At 35.0% G+C, this 15,299-nt stretch overlaps 2 protein-coding genes across 3 annotated transcripts; one reads left to right on the top strand and one right to left on the bottom strand.

The window, feature by feature from the left end:
* Window positions 1-7,175: 7,175 nt before the first annotated feature.
* Window positions 7,176-10,332, top strand: LOC140808914 (uncharacterized). Of its 2 annotated transcripts, none has more exons than XM_073166261.1 (9): window positions 7,176-7,363; window positions 7,525-7,582; window positions 7,774-7,825; window positions 8,243-8,530; window positions 8,625-8,686; window positions 8,786-8,969; window positions 9,042-9,138; window positions 9,381-9,463; window positions 10,128-10,332. In XM_073166261.1, the coding sequence occupies exons 3-9, from the start codon at window positions 7,807-7,809 to the stop codon at window positions 10,133-10,135; spliced, it is 741 nt and encodes a 246-aa protein (XP_073022362.1). In that variant the 5' UTR covers window positions 7,176-7,363; window positions 7,525-7,582; window positions 7,774-7,806; the 3' UTR covers window positions 10,136-10,332. The 2 variants fall into 2 exon arrangements, with proteins under 2 accessions (XP_073022362.1, XP_073022361.1); XM_073166260.1 differs by having other exon boundaries at window positions 7,179-7,363; window positions 8,260-8,530.
* LOC140809112 (ATP-dependent Clp protease proteolytic subunit 6, chloroplastic-like) lies at window positions 10,107-14,399 on the bottom strand. The gene is given in 7 exon segments (XM_073166593.1): window positions 10,107-11,100; window positions 11,564-11,617; window positions 12,052-12,192; window positions 12,391-12,456; window positions 12,567-12,713; window positions 12,715-12,769; window positions 14,371-14,399. Coding segments are annotated over 7 exon segments (585 nt in total). The 3' UTR covers window positions 10,107-11,007.
* Window positions 14,400-15,299: the final 900 nt, after the last annotated feature.

The raw sequence follows: 15,299 nt of genomic DNA, 5'->3' as shown, positions 1-15,299 counted from the left end.
TGTCAGTTATGTAACTTAAAATTTTAAACCGTATATTGGTCGAATTAACATATATGACCAATTATTGTTACTCGACAATAATCAAATAAATCTTTAACACAAGAATCAAAAGTAATTTTTTTTTAAAAAAATGTAAGGATATAATTTTTTGTATGAATATTTCACATAATTGGTTTTTAAAGACAGGAAGAATTTTAGTAGGATTTTCAGTTTTATCAAAAGTGTACAATTATTTACGAATAAAATATCTAAATTAAACGAAATTTGATAGTGGATTATACAAATTTGTCAAAAAGGAGTTTAGAAAAATGAAAATTAATGGGATGTTTAATTGGGCTTTAAAAGTATGTAATTTTTTTTTTTATCTTTTTCATTTTATATTTTAATTTCTTGTTATCCTTAAAGGAAACCCTAATTCAACACTGCAGCAGTGCGCAACCCATTCGCGCCATTCCCATTTTCTCAAGGTAATTTTTTTCCTTCTTCTTCTTCTTCATTTTATGAGCTCTATTTTTTTATATGGTTTCTTCTTATTTTATAATTTTTTGTGACTTAGATTATGTATTTATTTATCATTAACTAGATAACTCTATTGTGATACGAGTTGGGCAGGCGACAATCCAAATAAAAATTATGAAATTCATATATTTTTCAAAATAAATATAGTTTTAAACCAAAAATATATAAAAATACAAACCGAGGGTAAGAATTTTAATCCGCGTAACTTCAGATTACGTGTTACCATGCACTAAGATAATATTGTTTGCTAAATTTAAAATATCATATTTTTTACACTAATATATATTGGAACCTGATACAAACTCTGTGTTTGATATATACTAGTATTTTGCGGTTTTGTTCATGCAATCTACATGAGCAGTGTCCTTACCTACTCATCACATTATACGTGTACTGAGTAGATAAATCATGGTCATGACCACTCATTCAACTATGATGTATGAATGAATGATCATGATTCATCACTTAGCACAAGTGTGATGTGCTAGCACAAGTGTGATGTGCTGAGTGGATGAGGAGGACACTATCTATAAAGGTAGCACCTACCATGCCTTATTTTGCACATATGTTATGTGTTATGATCAGGTTAGAGTTTAGAAAGAGGGTAAATAAACTATTTTAAAATTTTCTTCTAAACTATGTCAAATAGTGCGACCAGTCTTGATGGTGTTAAATATCAATAACACATTTCTTAATTTCTTGATAAACAGTCGGACTGAAAGGAATATTTTATTCCTTTATTATTTTGCTAAATTGATATTATCAATTTATGATTTTGCCTTTCTAGATTATTAAATCTTGCTTGATTTAATTTAAATGATAATATCTTGGTTTACTTATTTGTAGACTATGAGATCTTGCTTTATTTATCTATAGATATTATAGTATTTGTTTTTAATATGATTTGTATCTCCAAGATATTTTATCTTTATTTGAAAGTGTTTTTTATCTAATGAAAATCTTGTTTCCATATTTTGTAGGACATTTTTATGGAATAAATTTTAGGTCAAACTATTGATATAAATATGGATACCCTTGCAGCCGTACAGTGGGGTTTTTGGAGAGGAGAGAGTTGGACTAGGAAGCTTTTCACATAGAAGAAATTATAAAAGTTCAACATATATTTGCTCTACATTTTTATGTGATCGGGTTGTCACTTTATTGTGTAGGTGCTGAAGTTTTGTGTGATTGTGGATCACTTTGTTGTGAAGAGAAGCTGCTGGAGTTTTTGGGAGTCTTCGGGAAGGTCGGCAGAGGAGTTCTTACATAGAAGAATATACGAAAGCCGAGCCTATTTTTGATGAGAAGTTTTCGTGTGATCGATTGATCACTTTGCAACGCAGAAAGCTGCTGGAGCATTTTTTGAACACACACAGAGTTCAGATATTGAAGATTTTCGTGTTGAAGATTTTGTGTGATTGATTCGCATATACAGTGTTGTCGATTGGTGTTGCCAACACTCAAGAACAACACTGACGCAGAGTGTTGATCAAAGAGTGGTTTCGTTTGGTTTAAGCAACATACTTTTTTTATTTAATGCATCTAGTCTTTATGTGGTTTGTTTTGATGCATTTTTAATCCTTGGAGTGTCAAGGAATTTGGTTTTGTTTTCTCACTAGTATTGTTTTGGTGTAAACGATTTACATAATTTTTCTAATGAATTTTTTGCCATGAGGCATCGCACAAGTATTCGTACTTGTGCATAATTTAAATCTGGTGTTAATTTATTAAAGTTATATTTGTGTGTTAAATACTTAACTTCCGCTGCTGTGTTGCGTACAGTGTTGACAACACCGGACACAACACTAACTTCTGATACACATATTATAATAATGTTTTTATATTTATTTCCTGCACAACAACAATTCCTTACACGGACCACAGATTGCGCAGAAACGATTATGACTAATTTATAATGAAATAAGGAAATTTAAATAAGATCAATAAATACAGTAAAAAAATAACACAATTATTTTTTTATGGATGTTCGGAGTCTCAAGCTCCTATGTCACATCTTCTTCCACTTATGGAAGGATTTTACTAGAAGACTTTGGTGTTACAAAACTTATAACAACCCGCTTCAACTTTTGAAATTATCCGCCATCTAAATTGAAACTCTTAGTAACTTTCTTACCACGGTTGAGACACGCTGTCTAACAACCAATATAAAAGTAATATGATGAATCATCTGACTCAAACTTTCGAGAAACTTCTCAATCGATCTTCGCAAGAAACGGTCGAGTAGTTTGATAAAAACCCTTGAAGATCTTTGATGATCTGAATAAATATTCTTTGGAACGAGGGCTGATAATCAGTGATAAGTGCTCAGAAGTTTTTTTAAGAATGAAAGTTTGAATTGTCCGTCAGATTGCTCTTATTTTCATTCTTTATTTATATTACCTTATATATTTTTCTGATTAATGTTCGATTGTAACTCATTAAATGAGCATTAATGCAAAGGAATTGATGTTTCTGTCATTTCTTGCTTTATCATAACCTTTTATTTAATAAGCATATTGATATTTACCAAACGTGATAGAAACGACCACTGACAATATAAATTAACTAGCTCTACACGTAGATTTTTGTGAAAAACATTCTGATCTTCTCACACCTTGTTTCTTGGGTATGATCAGTCTATCAACGCTTATGAAAAATTAAGTAAAATCCTTGTAAGATGTGTTGACTTAAACGTTTATAAATATTTTTGTATACAATGAACGGTCGAGTAGTTTATCCTATACTAATACGCAAGAGACTATCGAGTAGCTTAATATTGCGAGATCGGTTGAAAGGATTATATTGAAACAGTTTAGTGCCTATATACAGAGCAAACGGTAGATTAATATAATACAATAAGTTATTTTTTGTCATCACCAAGATTAGAAGATCTAACAATTATATATCTTAATTCATATTTTTTGTTTTTAGTAATCTAAACTCATTAAAAAAATTGATTATCTAAAAATATATATGTTAGAAATAAGTAAAAAAATATTAATATCGGATTATTTTAAATAGATTTGAAAATAATTATTAGTTTTTATTCTAATATAGGAGAGATAACTTAAAAATAATGGTTTTTTTTTTTTTAAAATCTACCTAAACTCATACAAGTGAGATAACTCAAGATTGTTTAGTTTTTGGGGCATACTCTTACCATTAAACCAAAAGATTGTTGACAAAAAATGAGTGTTTTAGGGAAAAAAAGAAGAAGAAGAAAGATTTCACCATTAAAAAAATGGTTATTGTGAGTGGCTCTCCCCTTAATTGATAGATACCCTCACCCAACCCCTTCCTTGTGTTTAAACACTTTTTGTTGGTTTTGAATTCCCTACATATAAGATGAGCCTCATAAAATAAGAATGAGATCCTTTGCTAAAGTTTTCGCCACATTTTCATGCTATATTAAACATATAGTACAATTTTTTGCAAACAATATATCACAAAGTGGAGCAAATGATTCCTACCATAAAATATTAAGGTCTCATATATCTGAAGATCTCTTGTGCAATGTCTGGTTAAGTCCATCAAAAATTAAATTGAAAGAGGATGCTGATAGATATTCTCATCTTTTTACACTTCTTGTTTTGTTTCTACTTATTCTGCTCTTTGATGATATTCTCATCTGGCTCGTCCTCCTCTACCCAGAGACGAGTCTTCTCCTCGCCTCCTCAGTCAGAGTCTCCTTCTCACTCTGTCAAGAAGAAGACGTCTACTGATCCCAGCCCATCAATCCAACAGAAGGGAATGCGAAAACTGTCCTAGATCTCGATCACATCGGCTTTTTCTCAAGAGGTGTCTGGATCAGATGATGAGTATCTTTCTAGGTCGGGGATACATCCTTTATATACCCCGAAATCAGATATTGTTTGACGAGGTCCTACTCACATAGCACAGAAACTATTATTTCAGCTCTCTTCCAACGCATATGCAGCGTTCTTGAATTCACTGGGATGGTGTGATCTTTCCCGCCGGACATGCAGCAGTCTCACTGAGGTATATTTCTCCTTTTAAACCTTAACTTGTTGTTCAATATACGATTGATTTTCTTCTCGTTTTTTCATTCTCGTCTTATTTATTCAAGACATCATGTATCTAGGAGAGTTGGTCGAGCGAGCCGACATTATAAGGTCGAACGCCTGCCACGATTCATGTGAGGGTAGGGCTCTTCGCGACCAGCTCCAGGCGACTATCGACGAGGCGAAGGCGACACATGCTAAAGAGCTTTCAGAGTCTCAAGATCGATACGATAAGCTTCTGAAGAAGAAAGAGGAGAAAGAGGAGGAGCTTCAGCGGCTGATAGAAGATCACACGAAGGAGATCCATAAATTGAAGGATGAGTCGAAGATTTCTCGAGCTGAATCAGCACAAGCTCGCAGAGACCTTAAAGACGCCAATGAGCAACATGTGAAGGAAGCCTCCTCATTCAAGGAAGAATTCCTCTAGTCTGAAGAATTTAACGAGATTTGTGGTCTGAAAGCTTTCAATCACTTGGAGGTGGGTTTCGAGGGTGCAGTCGACCTCTTCAAGGCTCATGGCTACCCTCCGACAGGCGCTTCCACTGACTTCATCAGCCTTGGGGACTTCGTAGCGACTCTCCATCCTGACCTTTAGACCACGTTCCTTTACTTATGCTATTTTATCATTGACGCAGACGATGTATGCCTTCGGGCCGTATCTTGTCACTTACTGCATTGTTTTACTTTCCGTAATATTATGCGATTATTGACGCTTATATTCGGTTATCTACTTTTGCGCACTTTTGGTATGTATGAAACCCACTTTTATGCTATATCGAGTATCTTGCATTTGAATATATTGTTTCTTCTGAGTTTTTCTTCGACCTTTTGGAACCACTAGGGTACGAGCTTGCCGAAGCTCATCAACTAAGGTGCGAGCTTAACCAAGCTCCCTTCTTCTCCTAACATCTTTTCTTCTGCCATGCTCAACTTTAATAAGTATAATCTAACTTTTGTTTCTACCACCTCTTCTCTTTTACTAGGCATAGCTCAAGTTGGTAAAATTTTATTTTTATTCTCCCCAACTCTTCTCCTCTACTAGGCGTAGTCCAAGTAGGTAAACAACTCTTCTCCTCTACTAGACCTAGCCCAAGTTGGTAAAATTTAATTTTTCTTCTCATCAACTCTTCTCCTCTATTAGGTCTAACTCAAGTAGGTAAAATTTAATTTTTCTTCTCCTCTAGGCGTAGCCCAAGTAGATAAAATTAAAATTTTCTTCTCTTCAACTTTTCTCCTCGACTAGGAATAGCCCAAGTTGGTAAAATTTAATTTTTCTTCTCCCCAAATCTTCTCATCTACTAGGCGCAACCCAAGTATGTAAAATTTAATTTTTCTTTTTCCTAACTCTTCTCCTCTACTAGGCACAGCCCAAGTAGGTAAAATTTAATTTTTCTTCTCTTCAACTCTTCTCTCCTATTAGGCATAGCACAAGTAGGTAAAATTTAACTTTTCTTCTCCCCAACTCTTCTCCTCTTGTTCCTAGCGAAGAGCTCGGTAAACAGGGATTCTTGGTTTTTTTTCATGGTTTCCTCTACTGTCTTGCTAATGAATTAGCTTAACTATTCCAGGGTTAAGTTCTCCACATTCTCATTCGGACGAGGTTGTCCAGGTCTCGTCTCAGGACGAGGTTGTTCGGGTCTCATCTGAGGACGTGACGATACTGAGTTAGTTCTTCTGCTCCCTCTCCGGTCTACCATCTCTACGTCTTAGCTGAAGTTTCCAACGAAGGGCGCTAAGTGATACTCACTAGATATATAGGGTTCAGGTCCAGTAGGTAAGACTAGTCCGAATGCATACCTCGAATTTATTCTAGACTTAAAATCACAAAGAAGACCGTTAGAATGAGGCCGGGAGGTTGTCCCGACGTAGTCCCTCCGACGCTCAAGTTAAGTAATGAGAATAAAATGATAGAGCAATTGGAGACACTGCTGAGAATCGATATATTGAATGAATGAATTAAGCACTCAAACCTGGTATTTATAGGAGCGTATAAGAAATCCAACATGGGCCATTTAACTAGGTTAGGAATAGGCCCGAGGTCCAAAGTCTTGTTTTAACCTAGTTTTGATGGGCTCATTCCCGAAGTATAAAATAGGATTTGTGTAATTGTATTTTAAGATTCTATAATTGTCATATCATAAATTTATCGTATATATTAAGCATATTAAAATAAAAATGTCGTGAAAATAAGTAAGGATGACCCGACTCTGATCTAAAATATCTCGTAAGTAGTCGATCTTAAAATTTCGAAAACCCGACTTATCCGCACTCCCTTATCATTATCAGCATCGTATGGAATTCGAAACACCTTCTAAAAATATTCGTTAAAATTCGCCCACATTGTTATCCATGCTCCCCCGTCCACAGGAATTGCATAATAACACGAAAAATGTAGACGACTATCAATGACGTGTTCAGTGCTGATTGGCTACCAGTTATTGAAGTGTACTGGGCCATTTGTGGCCCAAATCTTGATGGGTCTGTTTGGGGCAGAGATGAGAGAGGAACCAGATAAAACCGGGCCCAGCATTTCAATGGCCCAAAACAGATTCACGTGTCAAAATAGAAAGCGTATTCTGTTGCTAAAAATGACGTGTCAAGTGCGGATTGGCTATCAGCTATAACTTCTCTCTCTCTCTCGCACACGCGGTGCCAACGCTTAGGAACACACGAGAAGACGTTTAAAACTGGTCGCAACTGAAGTCATCCAATGCTGATGTTCTTGAATTAAGCGAGGATTGGTCGGTGGATTTTCACTAGTCTCCCTTCGAATTCTCCAGGAAGTGTACTCTACTTCGGATTCAAGCAAGAGGAAATCACAGGTGAGCTCTGGTTTTTTTACATAATCATCTGTAGTTGATGGTTGCTCTGTGCAATTTCGGCGAATTTATTGATTGTTTTAGTGAAATTTGTCGATGAAAAATGGTATCTGTCACTTAGAATCGACCGATTTCAAGTGTCTCTTTTTTGTCCCTCTGAACAGATATGCTGAAGGTTGACTTCGTTCGTTTGGTCGTGTTCCTTCGGTGGATTGAATCGGCGTCAGTGATTTTTTTTCTATTTCTGCGTATTTGATTTGATCTGTAGTTGATTATTGATTTAGTGTGTAATGTTTCTGGTTGTAGTTTTGACTTATTAGCATCATTCTGTTTTCTGCGAGTGCTTTGCATATTGTGTGTTTAAAATTCAAGGAATTTGTTGTCGACTAACTTGCAGGTTGGGGTATTTGCAGAATCTTGGACTTAGGGGATGAAATGCAGAAGGTATGCTTCCGGATTGGCTCGGTGAGTAACTGCATATCTTGGTTCTTTTCGAATGTTATGGCTGGCATAATTGTTGCTCGATGGGGGTTTTCGTTTTTTAATTTTCGTTACATTTTTATGTGGGGTTGCTCCGTAACTTCACACATTGCATTTACTGAATAATAAAAAATTTGTTCTAATAGTACATTCTTTTGAGACTGATATTGGTTAGGTCTTCATAAGTCACTTTGTTGAGAGACCTAATGCAGCATATTCTTTAATGAGAAACCGATTGTGTATTTGATTTAAGTTCTGGTCGCTGGTGGAACTATGCCGTCAATGTGATGTAAAAACGGTTGTCGTACACAAGGGAAACAAGCCCCTGAATGCAATCAACTTTAATGTTTCAGGATGTTAAAAATCTCCATTTTTTCGAAAAATAATTGTGGTATTTATCAGATCTAAAATTCTCTCAGTGTCACATTATCGGGCTACGTTTTCTCTGGCTCGTTATGCATCAGATCGTGAGTATATGGTACTTCTTGTTGAGTCTGGTCAACGCACTCGAGAGTTTTCTTATCTCCAGTGGCTTCCTGAAGAGTTATAGAGATCTTGACATCAGTAAAGTTCAGTACCTGGCAATTGTAATAGATAGTGAAGAAGCCGCTCACACTACAAAAGTTCTGCACCTATTGAGGTGGCTTGAAGCTATTGGAATAAAGAAAGTTTGTCTATATGATACAGAAGGTAAAATCCCTGCTGTAAATTAATCCATGATGGTCTATTGCTAACATTTTGTTGACCTTAGAGCATTGTGATTACAAATCCTTTCATGCTGTAGGAGTGCTGAAGGAATCTAAAGAAGCCCTCACTCTGTGGTTGAAAAGTGAAAAGATCTCCAAGGTACTGTACTGCCTTACACGAAGATAGTTTGTAGTTTTTCTGTCTCTTAAATCCCACCACACATAGCCCTTTAATGAAAACTGAACCATCCTTGCACAGGAAACTACGAGTGACCCACTTCTTGAGCAGAAATATATGAGTTTGGAAGTCATTTCTTTTTCAGATGGGAAACATGCAGTTGCCAAAGCTGCTAATTTTCTTCTAGAGAAGTATTATTCGAGTCCCGGTACTGAGAAGCCAAAATTGACGGAATCTGATATGACCGTTGCTCTTGGAGCGATAGGTTTGTTTGTTTGCTTGTTCCTCCAATTTTATGTTTCTGATTTATAACATGTCAATCTTTTGGTGAAATCAGGTTATGGGGAACCAGAACCTGATCTCATGTTGATTTATGGGCCCGCAAGATGTCACCTGGGATTTCCAGCTTGGAGAATTCGTTATGCTGAGATGGTGTGAGTAATAGAATTGCGCTTCAACCTGTTTTTTCACCCTTTTGCTAAAGCTTGAGGAAAATCAGAAGTCCATCTGCCATATTATATACACGTTTTTACCATCTCTTGCAGCAGCCAAAGTGAACCTCTGCTAAACCTGGACAATCTATTTGTTTTGTTGAGTCTCTCCTTTTAATCTTGACAAATATCGCACTCATTCAGTTCTTGAACACTGGATGTTGTACTTTATTTTTTGATTGCAGGTACATGGGACCATTGAAGTCTATGAAATTCGGTTCCCTCATAAAAGCCATTTATAGGTTCACAAGGGTCCGTCAAAACTACGGTATGCACGCATATGCATTTTAATTCTGCGAATTTTAATTAACATTGTTATACCTGTGATTACTCCACTCCGGGTAGTAACTAGATGTTTAATGACAGATCATAGATAATCAATTATTGGACCAACTTCCGTGAGCTTTATGGATTCTGGAATACATTTACGAACTTTGTTTTCTGGTTTTTATAATTTGAGAGGTGAAAGAGTATATCTTTTGAAGTTATTATTCTTACATATTTTGACACTCACACCGTAAATGAAGTTAGCAACACGATTTATGCATTTAATAAAGATTACGTAGTGTTATCACAGTCATGACAAAAAATTAACTGTAAAGACATGATTCGTGGTGGGTATTTGATGGGGTTTGGTTAATTTACCCACTGCATCCCATTTGCGTATAGTCTTTCGCTTTATACAAAAGATGATTTATAAGCATCTCATATTATGGTTATATCATATACCATATTGATCTCTTGTTCCAAATTGTATAAAACTCAGTCTCAAATATATAAGCGTATACGCGAAAAGCATGCATCGTTAAAGTCAATCGGTAAAGGAAACATCTTTTTTAGTTGATACGATGCCCCATTCTTACTTGGAAATGATAATGAAATAGAGTGATTTTTTTCTTCTCGCCTGTTCATTTTCATCTTTTGCTCTCCAGGTAAATGAATGGTGTCCCAACACAGGCAAGAATTATACATTTGCTGTGGAGATACCTTTGGGTGGGGAATGCTTCAAATAATCCAGTGTTGTTGATTTATTCTGTGTTGTGAGCTGATGAAGTTAACCAGCTGTAAACAGACTTGTTACTGTATAAAAAAGTCTCAGATATTTACCTCGAAAACGTAACTTATATTTTGAAACTACTGATATGTCTACCGGAAATAGTTAGTGGATGGATGGTCATTTGCTGTATTCAAAATTACATGACTAGCAAACCAATCTGCTGCTGCTCAATTACCTTATCTACGTAGTTATGAGAAAGTTCGGCAATTCAGTTGCTTTGAAGAAGACTATTAACACATTCGACACACAACTCCCTAAAAAAGTATTTATGATTCAAATTTCAAAATATACATTTATCCAGAATTTTGAAAAACAAGACCCTTGAACCATTTCACCAACATCGGAATGCCATTCTATTTTGGCTCTCTGTGATAATAATATCCAGACGTATCTCAGAAGAATAGCCACATTCTTACAACAAAACCAACCCGGCCGCATAAAGAAATGTAGAAATCACTTTCTCAATTTTGGTGTCATTGCCATGTAAACTTTAAGTCACGAGTGGTTAGCAGCTTTCAGGATGCCCGTAAATTTAGTATTACAGTTTCCAGCACCCCGTCAATTAGCCCAAACTCCGAAGCCTGTAAGGAAGAACAGAGGTCGGGCGAGGACATTGATGCCATTTCACATCATCATTGTTCTAAATGAGAATCAAATATTTTTTGAGAAATGGATGTTCTATCCCAGGTTCCAATTACATAGATGAGTGACGCGTCGGCGTCGAATAAGCTGATGGTCTAATAGTCATCTGCTGCTTATCTAAATATATGAAACAACAAATGAATTAAAGCGATAAAAATAAGATCAAGAGTTCGCCCAGTAAATGCAGCATACACTTTGTCAAGTTTCTGCATCAAATAAATGCAAACCTTTAACATCACCGCATCCACTAAGCCCCAACAGAAAGGATTAAACTTAAGATTCAACTAATCTCAACTAATTAAACCTTATAATCAAGTGATGATAAGCAAGAAATATACATCCACTAAAATAAGAAAGAGAAGATTTAACCACCAAGTTTAGTGAATTCAAGAGTCGAGTCCCATATAAACTAAAACATCTCTTGTTGTTCCTAAAATAAAAAATTTATGGATCAGAGTAAGGTTTTTCACTTACTATCACCGGATATATGAGTAGCCCCTCTAAATAGACCCAAAGGTTTTTCACTTACTATCATAAGAAATTAGTAGCCCCATAAAACAGACCAAAACAGTGATCACATTTGAAATATTTATAGTTTTAAAAATCAAGTCACGCGTAATAATTATTCAGAAAAGAGTAGCTATGTACACAAACAATGAGGAAACTGACAAGGCGGGATTGAACTGCTTCATTTACTTGGCGACGTGCATCTTCCACATGACACTACAGAGAATAATTAGAGTTAATCCCAAAAAAAATAATGTAGGCAAGTTGTGTGTTTACCAGGGTTCATTTATGCAAATGATGATGGCAGGGAGGGATGCCAGCTCAATCTGAAGCAACATTAGGGACCTTTAATTACCGGTGTCCTGAAGTTGAACAACATCATTTCAACTACATACCAAATGAAAATCTCATCGTGTTTCATATAACTTAATCTAAGGTTTATAAGTTTCACAAAGCAACATTCTTGAAACTATTAATGCAAATGAATGTTGGGCCAAACAAAGCATCGAGAAGAGCAGAACAGTAGGACAGTAGATACGGTCCGGACGGAGAGAAAAAGGAATTTTGATCGTGGAATGGAGTGTCGCAATCCCACTCTATGATCTAATATTTTGCTTTAAAATTGTATGCATAAGAGAGTTAGTCCATACCCCACACCCACTTTGGGGTTGATGTACCATAATACGGGCATTTGGCATCGCATACCGCATTCCCTTTTCTCCACCAGCAAGAAGAAGCGCACCTGTACTTGCAGCTACTCCAAAACATACTGTACCAACCTTGGGCTTAATCTAAAGCAACAATTAGAGCCAGACATAGTTTCAGAAAAATCAAGCAACAAGTGGAAAAATGTATGCTCCTACTTAAAGAGGAAACCTATTCAGCATTCCGTTCGGGAAACTGAAGCATTTAGGCTCATGGAGGCAAAAAAATCTCACATAGATTTAAACAGAAACTGCAAACAAATTACTAAATCAAATGAATCTTACCCAGGACATGCAGTCATATATTGCTAAGATAGAGTAGGTGCTGCCACCCGGGCAATTCAGATAAATCTAACAAGAAGAAATTTCAATGAATGTGAACAACAGTCAGAAACAAGGCACATAAATATTTACTCAGAAAATGATTAAAGGTTCTAAAATGTGAGAAAATATGCACGCACCAAAATATCTGATAGTTCATCGATTGTCGCCAAAGTTACTAGTTGTGATATAACTCGTTGAGCCACCTGCGAGTTAACTGGCTGCCCAATGAAGATTATACGATTTCTGAACAATACTGTATAAAGATCCAAAGGTCCACCTGGGGTTTATTACCACGGGCATGATGGGTGGGTTCCCCTTTTTGGCTTCTATAACCCCATTACTGAATAAAAAAATGCTTATTTTAAACTTTTATCTAATAAAAAACAGTGTAAGTAATGTCGTGGATATCAAATTCATAAGACACGGTTCGGGTTTAACTAAAAATCGACAGACAATTAATACCCATGAACATGGTGCTAGAGTTATTGTTTATAAACTCTTTTTACCCGCTAAGGATGTACCGATTTTGTTATGTAAACAGCAAAATATGTATCCATAGGATTATGAAAATACACCCACAAAAAACCAGCATGATTTATTTAGATACGTATATAATCTATATTCATGTATTTGTGGGTGTCTTAACTTTTAAGTGAACTTGCCAAGACATGAATACCTCTGATAACATGATGGCGAGGACGAACTTCTATGACGAACAGAAGCTACAGCTAAATTTAATGGCGTCGCAATTGCCGATACCTCCACGTCGCGAGGTTTCTGAGGGGATCGGAGGATCCGAACGCAAAGCGAATACCGGCTTTTTGGTTTCTTTTGATAGATTTTGCATAAATTTTAATTTAAAAGAACAATATGTCCCTTTTTCATTTCAATTCAAACAATTTTAGGTGTTATTACATCAATATTTTATAAGAGTTGTGTTACATGTACAATGAGAATTATATATGATTATACTTTGTTTTTTAGATTATAAAAAATTAACTCTGGGTATCGATTTTATTCATTTTATTAACATGAGTGACGTCTTTATCCACTCATCACATGTGTGCATTGAATGAGCCACACATGTGATGAGTGGATAAACCATGATTATTACTTTCAAACATGACCTATACATCACTGACCATGATTTATCACTCAACACGTTTCACTCATCACATGTGTGTGTTGAACGATTGGATAAACCATGATTATTCATTCAAACATGACTTATAGATTAGTGACCATGATTTATCACTCAACACATAACACATGTGTTGAGTGGTCGAGAGCATTACTCATATAGATAGCGTCTATCAAGCCGTATATAACCTTCATTATACATATAACATTTCTCATTTTTTAATATCATATTAGTTCTATGACAAAAAATAGGATTAAATAAAAAAAGAAAGTATCAAAATTATTGATGTGAGATAACATTGTCACAATATAATTATGAAAAGTTAAAAACCGGAAAAAAAAAAAAAAAAAAAAATTGAGTGTGATCAAAATCTAATTTTTTTTTTGTTTACATTTATACTCGTTTTGATCTAAAATTACTATGATTGATCTTATTTATGGGAGTAGGTCTCATGTGAGACCGTGTCACGGATCTTAATCCGTGAGACGGGTCAACCATACCTATATTCACAATAAAAAGTAATACTTTTAGCATAAAAAATAATACTTTTTCATGGATAACCCAAATAAGAGATCCGTCTCACAAATATGACCCGTCAGACCGTCTCACACAAGTTTTTGCCTATTTGAGTGAGTCTCATGTGAGACCGTCTCACGGATTTTAATTCGTGAGACGGGTCAACTCTACCTATATTCACAACAAAAAGTAATACTTTTTAATGGATGATCCAAATAAGAGATCCGTCTCACAAATACGAACCGTGAGACCGTCTCACACAAGTTTTTGCCTTCTTTCTATACTATATGAACTGAAAATCATTTACATCCATTTTCTCTTAATTTTTACCATAAAATAAATCGTGGATCAAATCCATCGAACTTTTATATTTGCAATTATTATTATAACATACGTTCTAAACAAAATTATCTACGATATTAATTACTCAAAATTTTAATTTAATATAACCTGATCAATTTCACAAAATATAGGAAACACATAAGACCAAAATTCACATTATTTTATATAAAACCAACTTTTGTGAGACGGTCTGACATATCATCCTTTTTCGTCCGTGAGACAACATGTTCATATTTAAAAGTGAAAATTAATTTTAGCATAAATATAATATTTTTCATGAATCAAATCAATCGGATTGGAGATTCCTCTCACAAAATTAACCCATAAAACCGACTCATATGAGTTTCCCTGTGTATCTAAAACTTACTACTGTTTTTTATTCATAACACATTTTTTTTTAATTTAAACATCTTGTGATTTGTAACAATACTACTACAAGAAGAAAGTATCTGCATTTTTGGGAAAAGGTTCAAAATTATAGTAAAAAGCTGTTTAAATTCGAAAGAAATGTGAAATCGTTCTTAAGCTCAAGAGGTTCTATAAATGTCAACCATTTTCTTGGATATTAGGTTAAGTTCAAATTCATTTATTTGTTAGTATATATATAAACATAGACAAAAACTTGTGTGAGACGGTCTCACGAGTCGTATTTTGTGAGACATGTCTCTTATTTGGGTCATCGGTAAAATTGACTCGTCTTACAGATAAAGATTCATGAGACCGTCTCACAAGAGTCCTACTCATAAACATAAATATAAGGTGATTTTGATGAATTTGAAAAATGCATATCTCCTTCACTATGTTATTTAAAATCTATTTTTCGAGTTTCTATCGAAATCAAAAGCAATATTAATTCTTTGTTAAGTTACAA

Source organism: Primulina eburnea, chromosome 13, assembly GCF_022965805.1.
Source record: "Primulina eburnea isolate SZY01 chromosome 13, ASM2296580v1, whole genome shotgun sequence".
In the NCBI taxonomy this organism is placed as follows: domain Eukaryota; kingdom Viridiplantae; phylum Streptophyta; class Magnoliopsida; order Lamiales; family Gesneriaceae; genus Primulina; species Primulina eburnea.
Note: the sequence above shows the minus strand (reverse complement) of the source record. Positions and strands in the feature narration are given on the sequence as shown.

What these genes read in the sequence shown, in the direction of transcription:
- LOC140808914 (XM_073166260.1), top strand. Translation starts at nt 7,527, where the DNA reads ATGCTGAAGGTTGACTTCGTTCGTTTGGTCGTGTTCCTTCGGTGGATT. An exon ending in AAAGTGAAAAGATCTCCAAG is followed by an intron (nt 8,687 to 8,785) that starts GTACTGTACTGC and finishes ATCCTTGCACAG; the next exon opens with GAAACTACGAGTGACCCACT. An exon ending in CGTTGCTCTTGGAGCGATAG is followed by an intron (nt 8,970 to 9,041) that starts GTTTGTTTGTTT and finishes TGGTGAAATCAG; the next exon opens with GTTATGGGGAACCAGAACCT.